This window comes from Falco naumanni, chromosome 10 (genome assembly GCF_017639655.2).
Source record: "Falco naumanni isolate bFalNau1 chromosome 10, bFalNau1.pat, whole genome shotgun sequence".
Classification (NCBI taxonomy): domain Eukaryota; kingdom Metazoa; phylum Chordata; class Aves; order Falconiformes; family Falconidae; genus Falco; species Falco naumanni.
The window spans coordinates 12,971,061-12,991,252 of NC_054063.1; the positions used below are offsets into that span (position 1 = coordinate 12,971,061).

Genomic DNA, 20,192 nt, shown 5'->3' on the forward strand with positions numbered 1-20,192 from the left:
CAGCTTATCATCGGAAAGCTGGAGCCTGTGCAACTGTACTTACGTTGTACTGACTCATTTGTTTCTGCCAAAGGAGAAATGAGTGCCTTTGAGATGTTCTTTGTTTTAAAAAGCTGAAGGGGGTCTGTGTGTGTTAAGATTGTGCTGTAAATGCTGGAAAAAGAGAGAAACCGTGGCCCTGAGATGCAGCGGGCTTTCCGTGAGAAACCTGTGTGAAGAGTTAGAGCGCTGCGGACCAGTTGCAGGTTGTGCTGGTTGCCTTGCCTGCTGACCGTGGGCGGGTGGGCAGCTGTGGTCAGACATCTGATAGCGACCTGTGCTGCTGGGGGCATGGAAAGCCCATGGGAAAGACACAAAATCTGCTCCTTCAGAGTTTATCTCTGGATGCATATGTGGTTGGTTATAGGTGAATGCTCCGTGACCAGTTTTGCACTTTTGAAGCGTGTGTGATATACCGTAAATTCAAGACGATTCATTTGTACGTATTTCTCTCTTTTTTAAGGGACTAAGATTTGTACTTCAAGGTTTCTCAGCCCATTTCTCAACATATGGCCAAAGGGTCTGTGAGGCTATGAAATGGGCATGAAAAAACTTCGCATTTCATGGAAGTGTTGTGTGGTTTGAATAGTTAATGCATGCATATGCATATTCAGAGCTTCACATCAAAAGCACTTGCATAGCATTGGTGTGTAAATACAGGTTTCTACCACTTTATAGTCAACTAGTATCACATTATTGCTTATTTCCCTACTTCCCTGTGGGTTTTGTAGGTAAGAGCAGTCAAAAAAAAACCCCGTGTAATTTTCTATTTTTGTAGGGACTCGGCAGTTAACATTCATTGCCAGTCAGACTCCTTTTCAAGTCTGGCAGCTCTACAGAACTTGGGTTGTGTGACTGAATTGTACTCATACGAAGCATGGCGTTAAAATGGAACAGTTGTTCAATAGATTATGGACTCCTAGAATCACCTACTTGAGGTGAACTTAAAAAAAAAAAAGTGGAACACCTGATTACATAGCTTAAAAAACCCAAATGCCCTCCATCCCCTGCTGTCTCCCCAGCTTCCCCCTTGTCCCGTGTAATAGGTGTATTTAAAGTCAGTCTGTTGGTCTGCTAACACTGTAAAGTGATGTATGGGGTTGCAGCCAGCAAAAGCCCTGCCTTACCAGTGTTCACGGGGCCGCATTCTTTTTTTGCTACATCAGTTTTCAGCTGGATCAGTTTCCTGATCCACTGTGCTCTGCAGCCACTGAATCCTTGTGGTGGCAGAGGTGTGGTGGCACAGGAGTGAGGATGAATGCTTGGGAGACGAAGGTGGGTGGGACTGTAGCTTGAGGGTTGACTTGTTAAAATGAGAAGTCACAGAAACCTTCTGAGACTCCCAGATTAATGTATTTGCTGTAAAAAATTAGATTTTTACAAGTTACTCACAGTTAGCTATCTTTGCTTTTATTTGAGTAAGAGTTATACTGACTTTTTGTCTTCCAGAGGAGAACAAATTGTCTAATTGCAATATTTTCATGATCAATTATTACATTGTGCCCTTGCTTCTACTGTTGAGGGCATGTGTTGAAAAACATCTTAGCCAAAATAAATATATTTTGAAGGTGTGTGTGCACACACATATGCACCCTGTGTGTGTATATACACATAAATTCACAGTATTTAAAATACTTCAGTATAAGTGACTCTACCTGACAGGCTTGGTGCCCTCATATTTTTTAGTAGCTTTAATCTTTGCATATTGATCTCGCCTGTTAAACAGTTAAGTATTTTTAATTTAAACTCAGTTATTGCCTTGGGAGTTGACAATTGGGATTTCTGAAGTGTTCGTCCCAACAAACAGATCAAACTCTTTTCCTGCTTGGGAAAAGATTCTTCTGTTTTCCAGACTCACAGTATAAATTAGAATGAATAATATTACTGATGCACGATGGAAAATTTAGTAGTTAGGAAATTAGACTAATAAAGACCAAATGTAGCTAATAAAAATTTAGTGAAGGAAAATGAGGAAATGCCTTTCAACCTGTGTATTGTGCTGCAGCGTCTCTCTGTATGTACAGACAGCGCGGACATAGATAGGCAGAGATTATCTGGTCAAGATGAAACTAAAATACCGTGGAGTAGGATAGTTTTGTGTGTGGCTGTTTATCCTTCCATATTAAACACAGAAGGTCAGCAGATTATAGACAAAGGGCAGGACTGCCGAAAGAAAACACGCCAAAGTATTTCAGAAAGAATTCAGAAAGAAGAAAAAATTCAGAGAGAATGAAGGTTTTGTACTGCCACAGGGCCTTTCAGGAAGGGAAAAACTGAATGCGATGAATAAATAGCTAATCTGATTGCAGGTAATTTATTACTGTGATTAGTGCTATATAGTCTTTCCTGGGGGAAGAGGAAAGAAATGGATGAGACTTCCTCTTGCTGCTCCCCTTCGCTTGTGCCTGGCTTTTGATGCGTTTGCATTTTGATGAGTGGTGTTGCTCATCGCCAACTCCAAGGAGATGAGAGCAAAATGTGACTGGTTGTGAGGTCGGGGAGCTAGGTGGGGAGCCAGGTCAGACCTTGGCACTCATTCTGTGGTAAATGTTAAAAGTATGTGCAGAAATAGAATGAAGCACGTCTCGTGTGGTCGCTGGGCGGGGGGCGTGGGTCTGCAGCTGTGCATCCACAGCATCCCTGCCCGCGCACCAGCTGGCAGGTTCTGGGTGCGTGGTGCCACTCAGCTGGGGCTCCTGGGTAGGTGCTGGTGGACTTGGGTCCACATGGGGCTTCTTCTCTGATGCCTCTTTTGTGTTATTTCTCAGTCCTGGTCTTTCTTGGTCCTTAAGTTTCACTGGTGGGGCCACGTCCTGAGCCTCCCCAGTAGCATGGGGAGGAGGCTCTTCTCTCCCAGAGCCCCCCCGGCTCCCTGGTGCCTTCCTGGCTCTTAACTGACCAAACAGCCTCTCCTTAGTCCTAAGAACATCAACAACTGTCTTGTCACCAACTGCAATAAATACTGTTTGGTTTTCCTTACTGATGTCAGGTGCTTCTGTAACATATATAATTTTTACATTTCTATGTTTTAATAATCACTGCTGCCACCGTGGGTTTGTCTTTTCACATCCCGTGTGTCTTCAAAGTGAGCCCTCTTTTTCAAGGTGTCAAGATAAAAAACCATTGACTTCAAGCAAAAATATTCTAGACTTAATTGGACATAATGTCAGCAAAATGCACTGATTTTCAAGTCTATCAAAATAAATGGGAGGAAGTGTAAAACTTGGACACTTATCCAATAAGATGAAAAGTTTTCCCTGCTAAAACTGGCAAATGTTGATAACTTGGCAGAAACCTGAATTTAACTTCTCCATCCTACTTCTCCAAGAATCTTATCACATCTAGCTTGTTTTGGGGGGATTGATAGTTATGACAAGCGTGTCAAATTTCATGCCGGTGGTATCTTTTACATTTCCTGAGAGAGGAGAAAATAGCAATTTTACCTTGTGCCCAGGGGTCAAAGAGAGCAGGAATTGTAGGTACCTGCCACATTGAGTTTTTAAATAAAAATGAATTGCAGAGCCGCATGTAGCAGAGATGAGGGAAGAGGGAAAGGAGTGAGGCATAAACTGTAGAGAAGCATTTATTGCATCTTCTGCAGCTTTTAATCTAATGCAGCACCACAGAGTTATGAATATGTATGATCTGCATTTTGTTCAGATGTGAGGTGCCTATGAAGATACTTGCTTGGTTTTTTTTCCAAGAGATTTGTGGCTTTTTGGTTTTCTATCCAGAATTAACTGATTTTGCAAAGATGATGTTTGTATAGGTGTAATTCCTGTTCTGTGCTGTAAATTTTGAGAAGCAGAGGGTTTTGACTGGTTCCTCATAAGGCTGATATAGGGGAAAGTTATTTTTGTAAATATTTTTAGCTTCACTTTGAAACTGACTTTAAAAAAATAAACCACAAACCCAAACAGTTTTGAAAGCTGAAAGAGGTTTTAAACTAGCCAAGCCACATCTGTTCAGGAGAGCTTTATTCATGAGAAGTATATAGCACCTGATTCTGTGTTCCTCAGGAAAGATATCAGGAGGACCAGAACTGGGAGATGGACCCATAGATTTCCACATTCATTCTGTTGCCTTTATGGAAAAAAAACCCGCAACTAAACCCACAAAAAAACAAAAAAAAAAAACCAAAAAAAACCCACAAACCCAACCTATTCTAAATAAATGACTATTAGGAATAAATACCAAAGTGAATGATGTGGTATAAGAGTAGGAAATCAGGCTTGTGGTGAAGGCAATAGAAGTCAGCTTTGATGCAAACTTACGTGTGATTTTTGGCAAGTCACGGTGGGACAGATTTTGTAAAAGAACCTCACTTCTGTGAAGACACTGTGTTATGGGACCATATTTTTAAGAGAGCTCAACACCCAGTGTGTTTATTTGGAAGATCTGGCACTGATTGTTGGTACTAAGTTCTTGAAAATCTGTCTCTGAACTCCAGAAATCTGGCTCCACGGGCCTGATCCATGCCTTCTTCCAAACAGTGGGAATAGTTGCCCCAAATGGGGTAATCAAGTCTGTATTATTTGTCTCTGACCCTCACAGTAAATGAATTAACCACAATTCCTTTTTCCTACCTTACGTCTTACTTGCCTGAATCTCGTGCTTTTACACCTGTACTTCTTACAGAAATGAGCTACTACCATATATATGTGTGTGTGTGTGTATGTATATATAAATAATAAGAATAAAGTGAAAGTCCATTGCAAATGAACTGAAGCTTTGGAGAGCAGGTTAGATCTGAAATAAATGCCACTTGTCTAATTCAGTACCCGGTGCCTAGTACCCTCACAACAGACTTGAAGCATCCTAGGGTCGCTGCTCTGCCCACCCACTCAGCCACCCACGGCATCTCCTTGCAGCCCCCTCCTGTGGGCTGGGACTCAGGACTGCTGACTCTGACCCAGTCCCATCAATTCAGCAGAGTTGCACCAGGGAAGATATAGATTGGATATTAGGAAAAAAATTCCTCACTGAAAGGATGCTCAAGCATTGGAATGGGCTGCCCAGGGACGTGGTGGAATCACCATCCCTAGACGTGTTCAAAAAACATGTAGATGCGGTGCTTGGGGACATGGTTTAGTCGTGGACTTGGCAGTGCTGGGTTAACGGTTGGACTTGATGATCTTAAAGGTCTTTTCCAGCCTGAATGGTGCTGTGATTCCAAGTGGTAGGACTCAGTGTCACATCTTAGGCTAATTTAAACCAGTGTGTCATCAGCTGAAAGCAAGGGAGCAGTGGTGGTTTATGCCACCTTTGGAGCTCGTTTGGCGCCTACCAGTGCGCTTTAACTCTGCAGTACACAGTTTTGGTTGTGACATTGCTTTGTGTCCTGTTACTTTACATTTCAACATCATTTCACTCAGTGGAAGAGAAGCAGCAGTAATAACTTCTGCTCAACATGGAGATGCACACAGATCTTGGGTATTTCATTCTGTTGCTGCTAGCTGTCTATTTATTGTGCCGGCAACGCTGGTGTGGGAGGAAAATGTGCTAATTAAGTCCTCTTTTTTGTTATTTCAGGAAACCTACCATATGAATATAAAATAGTGATTGCTGGGAATCATGAACTGACATTTGATAAGGAATTCATGGCAGACCTTGTTAAACAAGATTACTACCGCTTTCCCTCTGTGTCCAAATTGAAACCAGAGGACTTTGACAATGTTCAGTCACTCCTGACAAATAGTATTTACTTACAAGATTCAGAGGTAACAGTTAAAGGATTCCGAATATACGGTGCCCCATGGTAAGTCTCAATTTAAACTTTCTTTGCTGTTTATTACTTGAACTGCAGCAGGAATCATTCCTGTTGAAAATGCATGAAGCTGCCTTGTTGTATTGCCCCACAGAACAGTATCAAACTTAACTGTAAACCACCTTGAAACAATTGCCACTTTTTTTGTGTGTGTGTGTGGATAGATAGGCTATTTTTAGCCACGTGTGGGAAATAAGACAAAAGGAATTGTAATTATTTCTATTCTGCCTGCTGAATGCACTTAAAAAATTGCAAGTTCAATATCGACTCTGTGCTTGCGGATTAACTGCAGTGTCATCTTGGTATGTATTAGAGAAGCTTCGGTACACTGTGTGCTGCTTGGGTACGTGTGTCTGCTGTGCTAATAGATTAGTGTGGTAGTATTTAATACGCACACAGCACAAGGTACAAGGCAGCAGGTGCTTTAAGCATTATTTCTGATCAGTTCTAGGCTTTTTTTGCCTTTAAAGTTGTGATAATGAAATTGCAAGCCAGTTTTGATCGCATTCCATCCCTGTGCAAAGCATATGCAGGAAACATTTCTGTCCAGTTTTGCAGTAAGGAGACTCTTCCTTGTTTTTTCTACACGTTGTTTGTGACGCCTGATACCTCTCTGTGTGGAGACTTGAGCAGCACTTGTTTTAAATTCTCATGCTAACAACAGCCATGGTCCTTTCAGGCTGTACCAGAAACCTCAACTTCAGTGATGGTGATAATCGTTATGCTACTTGGTGTTCTTAGTCGTCAGCTGACGTACTTAAATGCTAATTTATGTCCACCTGTAAGAAGGGTTTATTATAGTCTTATAACTTAGATTTTTGGTGCCAGGCTTGCTTTAAAGGTGAAAGTAGGAGAGGAAGGGGGAGTGGCAAGGGTTGAACCAAAGAATTGGGCAAACCTATACAGATATTAGAAATTTTTCCCTTCATCTCCTCTCTATTGACTTTTCACTTGGCCTGCAGGCCTTGGTAATTCATGCAGCACCACACACGTTGACACTTCTGACAGTGCTGCTTTTGGTCATGTTGTGTCCATTAGTGCTGGCTACAAAATTGTAATCTAGCTCTGTATCTCACATTCTTCACTTAAGCTACTAATTTTTTTTTTAATTTAAGTCAGCCTTTAGCTTGTTGTTTAAATCAGCCTGACATTGCTCAGCTAAAAAAAAAAAATAATCAAATACTCTAAATCCTGCAGCATCAGCTAATTGAGAAAGGTGATCTTAATTCAGCTTAGGAGTCACCTCTTACAGACATTTCAAAGTAACTTTTTTAGTAATAGCTTATAACACACAAAAAGAAGACAGGGTGCCTAAGGCCTTGGGTAGCATGAGGTGGATTTGAGACTTGCTGTAAGGCGAGCAGTCATGTGGGCTGGAAGGTTGGCTGCTAAGATTGAGGTTGTGTTCGCCTTCTTTCGTATGTATGCCTTGGACTGAGAGGGCTTGTATTCTGCAGGCATCCCGTGATAATGAAGTGTAGGCATCTTTTCAAATTTATTTGGGGCAGATTTACGTGAACTCTGCTTACTACGGAGCTGCTGGAGAGATCTGGAGAACGTAGAATCCAAGTCTGGGCAAGAGCGAGCTTAGTGTTCTGAAATGGAGAACTGTGTGATACGCCTTTGCATTTGCATTTATATGTACTGGCAAAATGTGCTGATCTTTACCCCTTTTTCGCTTCCCGAATCCATAATGGCAATCTGTTACTCTCTTGTCTCCAGCTGCATTTAGAAGTTCTTTAATTTTGCAGGTATACATACGGATTTAGGACGTTTGTTTTGAAATATTAAGGGATGCTGCATCAAGGAACTGAGTTGTTTTAACCATAACAAGTGAACGGCATATGTATGAAGCTATCATTTTGAGTAGAGCTTTTTAGATCAGCTAGTTTGTGTTCGGATCATAGAGATGCAGTGGCGCATTTTCTTCCCCCACCCTCCTGCTCTTTTATTTTAATTTTTTTTTTTTAAAAAAATAATGACAGTTCCTGGAAAATGTGAAAATTCAGCTAGCTTCCTGCATTTTAGTTGGCCTTTGAGAGGAAGGAAAAGTCACATCAGATACTAGAAAAATCTGTTCCAAATCTGTTCTGTGCCTGGAAACTGAGACAGAATGATCAGACAAGACCGTTAGCACTTCTTAAATTTTTTTCTCCTTCTCCTCCAATCACATCTCACTCTGTTACTATAAATCTTCAGATTACCCCAAAGGAAGGGAATTTGTGGGGGTTTTGTATGTATTTATGGCCTCCTTACTCCAATTAGTTCTGTCACAGTAGTGGAACACTGGTCATTAACCCAGAAGATGCTCCAACCCGAAAATGAGATAAGTTGGCATGTTCAATTTATGTGCATTTTTGTAAGTATTTCCAGAGGGAAAAAATTCTCATTTGCCGATAAAGCTACTGGTTTTAATTTAAAAAGAGGGATCAAACCAAGAATAACAGCTGTGATTCTGGAGGTTTCAGCCTGTCAGGGGTTTCTAAGAAGTAATTGCCAGGATACTGGGAAAACTGGCTATAAGTCATCTATTTAGAAAATGTAAATTGCCAACTCAGTGTAACTACAGAAAAGAAATATCAGTCCATATTCATTACATGTTATTACTCATGGTGCATCTGAAAGCTTTCTAAAGACCTAAGAGAATTCAAGTAGTGCCTCCTAACTTACAATTTAGTAGAATTTGTATGTAGAAAATAACTTACAATACACGGGAGCATTCATGTGTATTTGCAATTGGAATGTGCGGTGGTGCATATCAACAGCCTCTAAGGAGCAGAAAATTTGAATTTAGCCTGATGGTTCTGAGAGTATTAAATGGCATTAGCTGGAGGGGAGTTGAAAACAAGAGTATCAGCCCCTAAAAGAGAAAAGAGCAAGGGTGGGACATGAATCACGTTTGGAGCTCTGCTCATTTTCAGAGGAGGAAAATGTAACTTGACATTTTCACACCTTAAATAGGAGATTTGTTGATGTACATTGAAGGAGCAAAATGGCTGAAGACTTTCCATTTGGTGTATAGATAACAATCCACAAAAACATTTCCCTCCTTTCTCTTCCTTCTGATTTTATCCTATGAACCTGGCTTGATTGGTAGGATAATGATCGATAGTTTATACTTTGTGCAGTCAAAACTCTTAAAGATTCTAAGGGAAACATTTTCTCCTTTGGAAGTCTGAGATTGAGGATACTTATTGAACAGGACAAAAAGCACAAGCAGTAATGGATATAGGAATTTTTTAATCTTGAAGTTCCCTTTGTGACGTATACGTAAGCATAACTCATACTGATGTATCTGTAGAAGGGTAAGGAGAGACAGTCTGTTTTTACTGCAGCTTCAGGTGCTGAATATGTATAAGTTTTATTTAAATTCAAATGTTATTGTAAAATATGAGGGTTTTAAAAATTATATTTGAGATTGTTCATCCATGCTAAGGACTGAGTTTACTGTAGTATGCTATAGATGTTTGAATACAAATATTCTAGCAGTGTCTGTTTTTTAATGAAGCTTTAAAAGCATTCAAACCACCAGAGAATTGCAGTTAACTGGAGCCAGAATTTGTTTAAACCACATTTTGACAGAAATAATTGTTCAGGGAGAATATTTTTATCTGGGTTTTTTTGTTCTGCTCTTCAGCTCTACAGGTAGCTTTTTTGGTTTGTTTGAAAGATGGGTGTAGTTGAAATGGAAAAAATATTCTGCTAAACTTGTGTGCATAGAAATGTATGGTAGTTAATTTCATGAATAATGAGGCAACGGACTTATTCATGGATTTTAAGTTCTGTTCTCTGGAAAAAAATCCACAAAAAATGTCACAACCCATAAATATAAAATCTAATAAACAATAATTTACATTATTTTTTGCTGTTAAAATATATGGACGTGATCCAGCCATATCTAACAGAATTAAAAGATCCAAGACTTTCAGCATATATATGTGTTTAGATAACTATAGGTAGACGAATTTTTTTGAGGGACAAAGATGTTTAATAGAAAAGCTAATTCAATATAAAGCAATGCATTTGAATGGTTAATGGAATCAATTTTATGGAAATAACGGAAAAGCACAAACGTAAAAGATTAAAATTGATTATTTAAATAGTGATTGAAATCTGCTATTTACATCATTGTGATGATAATCAATTCATCCTGAATGAAGCTGGGAATAAAGCTCTTCCCTTCTGACAGGAACAGCAGCATTGTTCAGCAATATCCTGCACGTTTGTCAAGTTGTAGCTTGTTCAGGTCTCAAGAACAGAAGCACAAAGCTGGCCTCCCAGATGCTTTTAATGAATACTAGTGGGTTTTTCCTATGTCCAAGAATTTGATCTGTACGGTGATCCAGAGGTCAAGAACAAACGGCTCGCTATCGCTCACCTCTGCGAAGCCAAAGCTTTCATTTGCTTTTTTTAGTAACTCTAGAGGAAGTGCCTTAACTCTTTTTCAGAAGCAAAATTTTAATTGGCATGGATAATGCAGCCTTAAGAAAGTACAGACAGGTTCAACCATCTCCTTTAAAAATAATGTTTTGTGCAATTTTTTTTTCTTTTCTTTTCTTATTAGCCCCGTGTAAATTTTGGCGGTTTCATCAAATGGTTCTGACTCAGTTTGGAATTATTTCTGTAAATGTTTTTTCCCCCTGTTTCATTTGCAATCTATTTTAATATGAGTAGCTCTAAGTTAGTACCTCTCCCTTGTTTTGATCAATGTTTTCAGACTTTGTGTTTAACCTGTCAGAAAAGCGTCAGATGCTGGTTTTTTTCTTTTCAATTATAAGTTTTGTAATGCATCATGGATTTTGCTGACAGTCTTCAAGTTCTTGAAATAGCAAGCAAATTAACAGCAGATATTGAGCGTGAGGACTGGAAAACCAATTGGCAACTCACATGATGGGATTCAGATATACTGATGGGTTCGAATGGATCTCATTTCTTTTATTTTCATAGTCTTAGTGGGCAATTAGCTTGTGCCTAAAAAAGGGAGGAATAGAAACTGAACGACTCAGCAATAAAGTTCTTCATTGCTATTTAGTAGTGAGGAAACCCCGGGGGAGACTGGACAAGACTGTTGGTGTTGTACCAGTTTTTGAGAAATTCTGGTGTTTATGCAGTGGAAGTCAGCAACTGAGAAAAATATTGGCAAAGACTGAAGTCTTCTGTCTGTGTGTTAAACAAACACACCGCCACCGTAGCGTGGTTGTGTTTAAAGGTGCAGGCTCCTGTTTCATTTTTCTTGGCATTTGTCCTTCAGGTCTCTCATTTTAGGATCCAGGAATGTATTCCCCCGGTCTAGAATTGCAGCGGTTTGTTTACATTTTTTGCCTTGTTGGGAATGTCTTGTTGGGATTTTTCTTCAGTCTCCTTGATATCAGAGTCACTTCTAAGTAAAAAAAATATGTCCTGTTTACTTCTAAAAGCTTGCTTTCTTTGTTTTCTTTCCTTTTTCCATTCCTTTTTTTCTTATAGTGGAATGTTTATAATTTTAAATATATTATCTCGTAAGTCATTTTTAATACTGTGATGCTGACCTGTCCTAGCTGATTCTTTGGAAAGCTCTGCATCCTGGCACTAGGGCAGATCATGAAGTCTTAACCTTTTCTTCAGGCTTGACTTCAGCAGGAATAAGAATTTTAGAGTATTCATTACTAGCGTAACGCACAAACTGCCTGTTTGTGGGTGGAAGTCTAGCCAGTTAAAACAGACACAAAATGATAGCTCTCCTAACTCTTTTGAATCTTTCCTAGTGTGGAAACGGGGGTTTAAGTTCCTGCAGAGCAGTACCAAGCAGATGATTGTGGGAATCTGCTCCATATCTCAAATTCCTGCTCCGTTTTCCTGGAGTTCAGCAGGTGCTGTGCAAAAAAAGCAAAGAGCCGGAATGAGCATGAGCTGTGCTGTTGAGGGGCTAATTATTTATGGTGGTCTCCTGTTTGTAGGTTGAAGTGTAGTTTGCCCAACAATGAGGTCGTTTTGATACACAAGTTGTGCATACAAAACCCACAGGTTGTGCTTCTGTTTTGCTTTGGTTTTGTGTTTTTTCTCCCTTGCCAGCTGCCTGGGAACAAGAAGTTTTCTTTCCTTCTGCTGAACACTGGGATAACACAGTGGTCAATGTGGCATTTGTGTATGCTGAGCAGGCTGAAAGCATTTGCACCCAGCGAGGAGCTAGGAAGAATAGGGATTAACTAGGATACTATAAAACTCCTGACATTTCCAACTTGGTTGCTACAGACTTCACCTTGGGAGGAGGTCTGAACCCCCTGAAAGAATAGGATCTGGGGAAAGAGGAGGGAAGGTGAAAGTTAAGCCAAATGTGGAGATAAGCAGTTCCTTATGGGGATTGCACTCAGTGCTGTGTGTTGATGCCTGCTTGAATAAATTCTTCCATGTGGCTTCTGCGCTTCAGGACTCCTGCTTTTCCATTTTCTCCTACCTGTATGTGCACCATGCCTCTTTGTGGTAGTCTGGTGCAGAAGGGAAGAAAGACAAAACTGAAAATACCATGCTCTTAAGGTTAACCGAAAAATTACTTTGCTTGAGGACAACCACCTTCACAGTAGGAGAATGGAGAGATAAGAGAGGGGCCTGAGCTTTGATAAGCTGACATCAGAGCAGATTTTGCACTGGGTGGTGCTCCTCAAGCCCCATTACTTGCTTTCCTCCTTCATTGCCCCTATACCCTAAGCAAGAATTAGGGAGCCGCTGGATGCTTTGAGTGACAGACAAAGAGGCTGTTGGAGGGTGTGTGGGCAAGTGCAAGCCAGGGTCTGGCTGCTGGACCACAGAACAGGAGGGCCTTCAGGGTCCCAGAGGGGCTGGTGAGCCAGATAAACTAGAATTCCAGCGAGGAGCGAAGCGGGACACCAAGGCTTTGCAGTTGGGGTTGGCAGACTGCATGAGGGTTGTATCACTGGAAGGGCGAAGCCCGTCCAGCCCAACATGCACGAACACATGTGTGTTTCCAGCACGGTATTTTGATCCAAACAACACATCAGTGCATTTTGTGGGCTGTTATCAGCAGTGCTGCTGCACTGGATGCATGAATCATTTCTAAGTCAGGAATTGTGACCCTGGATGAGAAGGCGCTACTACATGGGCTACATGAAGTAGTCATGAAGACTACAGGAGACTTCACAGTGCAGGTGTCAGCCCACACTGGAGAAATGTAGCAACCCCCTCCATGCTTCAACAGGGTACCTAAATGTGCCAAGTTTGGGACTTGGGTAGGTTCACTGACTCAGGGAGGTTCATAATAAGCTTTAATTAAATATATAATTATCAGTTATGTGCAGATACACATATTAGTAGCTTTGCTGAGTTAAGTTGTAATTGGAAAAATAGGAATTACTTTCAAGTGTATTTATAAGATGTGGTGAAATGAATGAGATTGGGGTTAGGGAGAGGGACGATGGGGGAGAAGGTAGGTCTCGTCCTGTGTATTGTCAGGTGTGTGGAATAGGTGTAGTCTACGGGTGGTTTGCTTCATAGTTCATCTATTCAGGGCAAACAGGAAACAATTTTGGAAGGATTTACATTGTTTCAGGTAGAACTGGTGGTAAACCTCACATGATGTGATGGTGATAAAATGCACTAGAAATGGAAGAAAATTTGTGTTTGAAAAACTGTGTTTGGTTTTAATACAGAAGTCAAGTAGCAAGTGACTAGATTTTGTAAGCTCCCAGTCAAGGATAAGATTCCTGATGACTTTTCTTCAAGATGATTTGGGTCATATTTATCTAATACTTATTGATCAGAATGCTGACTTTACCCTGACATGTATAAAAAGCTTAAAGTCACAGAGGCTATGAAATAAAGCAAAAATTGCACAAGCACTTCAAATAAGAGAACACTGATCGTGAATCTGAGCATAGACATAAAGGTCAAGAGTGACAGCTACATTCATCAGGTTTTCATGAGAATCCGTTCAGCAGAATAGATCTGGCACCTTATTTCAGAAGTGGTCAACACTCACGGATTCAGTTCAAAATCAATGAGACCGCTGAGTATTTATAACCACCTCTAAAATGTTGAGGTGCTAGTCTGTATTATGGTTTGTATGCATCTAAAGTATGAGAGTCGCTGACATTTCTGACTCTGCTAGTTAAATTTCAGAATCTTAATATGGCTGAGAGCTATGTTTGTGTATGTGTACACAGGGAGAAAGCTTAAGCAGTGGTTTACAAGCAGGAAGAGGTCAACAGCTTATCATTGTGCCTCCATAGACGTGGCTGAGTTGCATACACCCTTGAGTAAGTACAGCTGGCCTCACAAGCTGCGATGCCTTGCTATCTCCTCAGTTACTTTTGCACAGACAAGCACATCGTTTTATGGTGTGCATGCAGTGTACCTGGGAGAAAGTAATGGGGTTTGCCACCTAGTAACTCCATTCTGTGTTCCTCTTCTTTAGTGTTTTAGATAAATGCTAAACACAGTATCCTGCAATATATGTGCTTAGTGGTTTGCCTTACATACTGACATGCATGTCATGCTTGGAAACCCTGTGCCTGTGGCTACTTTGACAGAGGAAATGATGCTTCCTAGAAAATGAGCTCATGATGATTTGCAGCCATGTGAGAAGTGTGTTTTATTTATTTTGCATTAAATAATGTTGTAAGTACTTGAGTATTGTACCTGCAGATCTGCCAACGTGTCTGTCCTCTGCTTCTGGAGAGCTCTCACTTTTTATGCTTCAGCAGTGTTTGCTGGTTGGGTAGGACAAACACAAGAGTTGTGTGGTCTGGTTCTTCAAAGAGCCAGTTGATTTCTGTACCTATGTGAATCGGTGTATCTTACAGACAAAAGCTGGTATTCGCAGCTGCTAACTGTATTGCTCTCTTGAGTAAGGTTTCTGGGTTCGTACCCTGGCAATATACTTACAGATTGTGTATCGCCTCAAACTTTTATATAAGAAAGCTTTATGTAAGAAGGATGAATCTTTCAGTCTCCTTTTCCTGGCACAGATTTTAATGCATCTTGTTTCCAAAACCAGGAATGTAATAAAAAGAAACCGCAAGAAAGGTGTTCTCTTTAACACCTCTCTTGGTGTTCCATCTGGGCTGCTTGGGCCACTTCCATGTCCTGCACCACAGTGAAATGGAGGAGAAAGGCAAACTGAGTGCTCTGAAAGCTGTAATCCTAAAGTGTTCCCATTTTTAATATGGGATGCCCCAATACACTGTAGTCTCCAGGGTTATGGGTACCTACCTGGATTGTTTTTTCAGTTCTTAGTAAGTTTGTCTCCCTCTTTGTTTGTGAATAGAACACAGGTTTTGCATTTGTTAAGAAACCTGGAAAGTACCATTTTAAGGAAGAATGTCTTCCACTGCCTAACTTGAAGATCCTTTTTTTATAAATTCCTAGATTTATAAGATTCAGGAATGCGTTGCTTATGTTCTTGCATGTAGAGCATTGGAAGAGGTAGAGCTTTTGGAAGAGCTTAGCAAATATGTAAAGAAGTCAAGTATAAATCACTCTGAAAATACTGTTTAATCTGTCTGTAGATAGAGATACTCTGTTGTCACATCATGGATGAAATCCATCCTTCTTGAAGTTAGAAGGATTTTTTTAGTTTGTTCAGGATTTTGGACAGCAGATTGCACATGCTTAATGAAGCACTGGCAAAGGGTGGTACCTGCAGTTGTTCTTCAACTCTGAAGCAGGCACAGACACAGCATTTTGTGTTGCCATTATCTTCACCATGTTTTGTTATAGCCAGTCATACTGAACACTTTCAAAAGCAGAGAAGTAGAGGTGAAAAATTTTCATCATTTTCTATATGGTATTTGTGTAGACAAATAGTTCATGCATAGCTTCTAATTGTTGTTGAACGTTAGCAAACTCCAAGTGATGAAAAAAGGTCTGTTACCTTGCATTTTGGTTCAAAGGTATTTATTTGTAGGACTCTTCTCTGGCTGAACACCTTTCCCACATGCGGTGGAATCTTGCTCAGGGCCAGCAAAATCCGCTGGCCAGGCTGGCGCAGCAGGAGCAGCACACCTCCTTGCAGGGTCGGATGGGCTGTGTGGGATCTCTGCTGGGTCTTAGCATCTGCTAACATATTGTAGTGGCAGCAGTGTTTTTAGTAACAGTTGTTTGTTATATTCCAGTACTGTATTCGCTGGTCTATGCGTAACTGAAAGGTAAGTATAATTCCTGAAAATTTTATAATCATCTGGTATCAACAGAAATTTAAGTGATGCCTAAAGTGTGAGATGAAAGTATGTTTTGTTTCAGCAAAGGATTTTGTTGTTTCATAAATTCTGGAGTTAAGATAGATAAAATATTCAGAGATGCAGAGGCTGATCATCCATCTGGAAGTGAGCTGCTTTAACACAGAGCAGCGAGACCCTGCTGTAAGGATGTGCCTTCAGCTGATAATTACTAGCAGTCCAACTACCTAGAGTGTACACCTTTTTCTTATTTATATTCTAGTCCTGTAACCTTCCCTATTCTCTTGTGCCTTTGTTCTATTAATCTACAAAACAGGGCTCGACTTGTGATTAGTCCTTAGAGGTTGTTTCTATTAATCAGGCTGCAAAACAGACCTGCTTGGATGTTCTGTTGCAAGTGCTTAATGTGCTTTCCTCATCAGTCCGTGGCACAGAGCTGCTAAGGGTTGGCTTAAATGGCAATGAAATCAGTGATGTGTCGTCTGCACTTTCTTTGTGTTTACGTCTTGATTGTGTAGCTGTAGGATGGGGGAAATAGAAAGAGGAAAATAATTGCAGCCCTATAGAAAATTGCTGAAGTTAGTGACATTTGTGGCTACGTGTTGATAGAGAGCTAATGGGTGGCAGCGGGACGAGCCTGTCACACCAATACTGCTCGCTAGGTGTGTGGGGATGAGAACCGGCCCCATTTTTAAATGCGAGGATTAAAATTCAATGCTATCATAGAGTTCTAAAGATAAATCTATCCCAATAAAATTCAGAGGATCCTTTAAGATAGTGTGTATTTTTCTGCAGTAGGTAGAAAGCCAGACAGGTTTCTGCTGATGTGTCTGTAACAAAGAATAATGTAAGAGTTGGTGGAATGTAAACCAAAAAAACCCACCAAACTGATCTGTAACACTTCCATTATTAGAACTTATCGTAAAATTTGAACAATAAACAGCATATGTAGTGAGAAGCTAATCGACTTTCATTATAGAAGATATTACTAACTATAAAAGCATAATGATTTATGCTTCTAATTAAATACAGTATTTCCTCCCTGTAGGAGGAAAGTATCTATTTTTAAAATGTATCAGAAGAAACAAACCAGACCCCTAGTTATTTTTTTCTGTACTGTTCCTTTGGGTTTGTTTTTTTTTAAATTTTTTCTGATGTTGATTACATATTTCTTTGCCAGCTCAATAAAGTCTGTCACTGAACTAAAGTACTTGGGCTGCTGTCTGGAAAAAACCCTGGCCCTGAGGCAGCAGGGGCTGGCTCAGCTGCTCTGCTTGCCTCTTGCTGTGTTCATGCCCGTTTTTCCGTATTCCCATGACACATACCTCTATTTCTCTAGTTCACAAGCTTAAATTACCAGCCTTTGCAAAACCAGTGCAATCTTCACTCCCAGCGAAACCCACACCTGGATTCATGTTGGCTACACTGGTGACTCCAGTCCCTTACCGCTTCATGCCATCATTTAGCCACCGATTTGAAAGGCTTTGTGCTGCCTCACCCCCGGCTACACACTGCTTCGTTAGGCTGTGGCTTGTCCAGTTTGACCTTTCGCGGCTTAAAGAGCAGAGCCAAATGCCAGCGTGACACCGTGCTTGCCGTGGCGGCGATGCCCTCTGTTGTGCCTCATCACCGCTGTGATGCTGACACAACTGGCCGAGGGAGCGGCTGGCACACACCCGAGTAGCCTGTTCCGCAGCAGTTTAAGGAGAAGGGGTTCCCAAATTCATCATGCCCTGCAAATTCATCGTGCCCACTCTGCGTTGTGTCAGTTGAGGAGGGGCTGGGGTTCTGGGTTCCCACAACCTTCTCCCTGCAGCGAACCTGGGCCATTACAGAGGGCTAACCGTTCGAAGGTGCTGTATAGTCAAGCCTTTTTTTCAGGGGTTTGCAGGCTATTAATAACAGTCACTTAAATTAGTAATGGTTTGTACTGTCCAAGGTGAGTTTCTTTCCAATTCTAGCCATCTTTGGATAATGCTGTTTCAAAGTCGCCACTGTAAAATTTTACATATATTGTTCTTACATGGAATTCAGAAGAAATGGGTCCCCTAACATGGTGTTCTCTAGTCCTTTTCTGGTAATTTCATTTTCACCACCTATTTGTACTGGGTTTTTTTTTCTTCTTCTTTCTTCTTTTTTCTTCCCTCCTTATCATTTCCCCAATTATCAGAGAAATCACTCTTCCTGCATTGATTCATTTCGACCAGAGTCTGGAAGGCACAGAGAATTAAATTAACTAATATTTTACTTTTGCATGTGATTAATGCTAATGCTTACAAAGAAGAAAATACTTTGCTGTGATTTAATTTTCATTCTCCAGTTGATTCCCAGTGATTTAATTTTGCAGAGGGTTGTCTCACTGCTTATTGTCTCATATGGAATCATTGAAGTTAGGGATGGAAAAGGCCTATTAAGCCATTCTGCCCTTACAGAATTGTCTCCTAGGCTGTATTTTTGAATGTTTTGCGCAGTTTTATTGAATGGAGAAAAGGAGTTTTATTAGTTCCTTTCAAGATTGTTCCACAGTGTGGTAGGTGTTACTAATGGGAACTAATACTTGGTTTATATTCTTCCAAAGTTATTCTCATTTAAAAAAAAATAGAAAGTGTACCATGGTTGATTAAGGTGATCCTAAATGTTTCTTGTACCTTTTGTGATGTTTATATTTTTGTACCTTTCGGACCCTGTGTCAATTACATAATATACTTAAGTCTTTGTAATCCTTTCAGATTTTTTTCTTTTGCTCACTCTTATTTCTAGTGGGTGGGGTTTTTTTTTATTCCTGGGAATTGTTTTTTGTGGTTGGCTGTTGGGTTTTTTGTTGGTTGGTTGGTTGGACGTTTGGGGTTTTTTTCCTTTCAAAAAGTGTCACAAGAAGCTCAGAACCAAAAGCCAGTATTCTGCCTGGGTGTCGCTGACGTACTGTATGTTGAGGGGAGATCCTTGGCTAGTTCAAATACTGATGTTGTACAGGGATCGTATGTTTCATTGCTTCCGCAGAAAGTCCAGACTTGCGTCACACTGTCTTTTTGATGTCCCGTGATACATCCATGTGCGTAGCCCAGATCATTTTATTCTTTTTCTCATTCATGTTGCAAGCTCATACATAATCTGCTGTCAGCTGCTGCCCTTAGGTCTTTTGTTTTAGCTTAACGGGTTTCAGGTTTCTTCCTCTCACTAATTATTTATGTTTTTTTAATTCTTCTCAGATGTATTAGCCTGTTTTTTTCAGAAGAAATCCCGTTTTCTTACTTCTCTCAGTGTTTCTAACCTCCTCTTGTATAATTTCTTTCCCCACTGTCATGTTTATAACACCTCTCACTATATTGAAATCTGTGAATTTAATTAATGTGCTGTTTACCCGTTCTTCCAGATCATTAATAAAGATGTTAAATAAAACTGATCCTAATACCAATCCCTGTGGCAATCCACTAGCACTTCCCTTGTGCTGCTGCAATCTGTTTATAGCCCTTTAGCCACTATTCATCCGTGTGATAGTCCTCACAGGCAAGCTAATTCTAGGTTTTTGAAAAGGCATTATTTCGCATTTTGCCGAAGTCTGGGGTGATGCAGTCTTCTATATTATTTTAATTTACTGACTTTGACTGAATTTAATGTATTTACAAAAATTAAATGTGATGAAAATAGAGCTGGGTTTTTGGAGCATTTTGAAATCTTAGCAGCTGACTAGCTATAATTCTCCTTTCTTAGAGCAATTGTACCTCCTCCACTCCCCCACCCCAATTACGCTGTAATTTTATTCTGTGCTGAATTTAGACTTACTAGGAGATAATTTTCAGTATCACTTCTTAATTCACGGTGTACAGATCAGTGCCACATTTCTCACTGCTTCTCCAGGATCTGTTAATAGAAGTCCTTCACATAGAATTCTTCAGTTAATATTTCAAATTCTTCAGTTAATATTTCAGACTTTGAATTGTCTGTTACTTGTCAGCAGTCATCATGGACAGAGCTTTATTGTTTTGTAATTGTACATGCACGTATATATATGTGTGTGTGTCTTTGAAATTTCATTCACCCGTTTACAAAAACAACAGTAAACTCTTGCCTTAATTTTAAGTGCACATGTTCATCCTGTGAAATTTGTAAGGTTTATGTTTTTGCTTAAGTTCAGCATGGGTTTAAGTGCTTTCTTACTGTGCAGCTTGGGGGTACGTATCATTTGGTTAGTAGCCAACTGAATTTAAATGTCACTC

At 40.3% G+C, this 20,192-nt stretch overlaps 1 protein-coding gene across 2 annotated transcripts in view; it reads left to right on the plus strand.

Annotated features, from left to right (window-relative positions):
- MPPED2 (metallophosphoesterase domain containing 2) overlaps window positions 1–20,192 on the plus strand; it is a 109,256-nt gene that overhangs the window by 54,589 nt on the left and 34,475 nt on the right. For both annotated transcript variants that reach the window (XM_040609513.1, XM_040609514.1), the window contains exon 4: window positions 5,572–5,797. In XM_040609513.1, coding sequence (XP_040465447.1) covers window positions 5,572–5,797 — 226 coding nt within the window. The remainder of the gene's footprint in view (window positions 1–5,571; window positions 5,798–20,192) is intronic.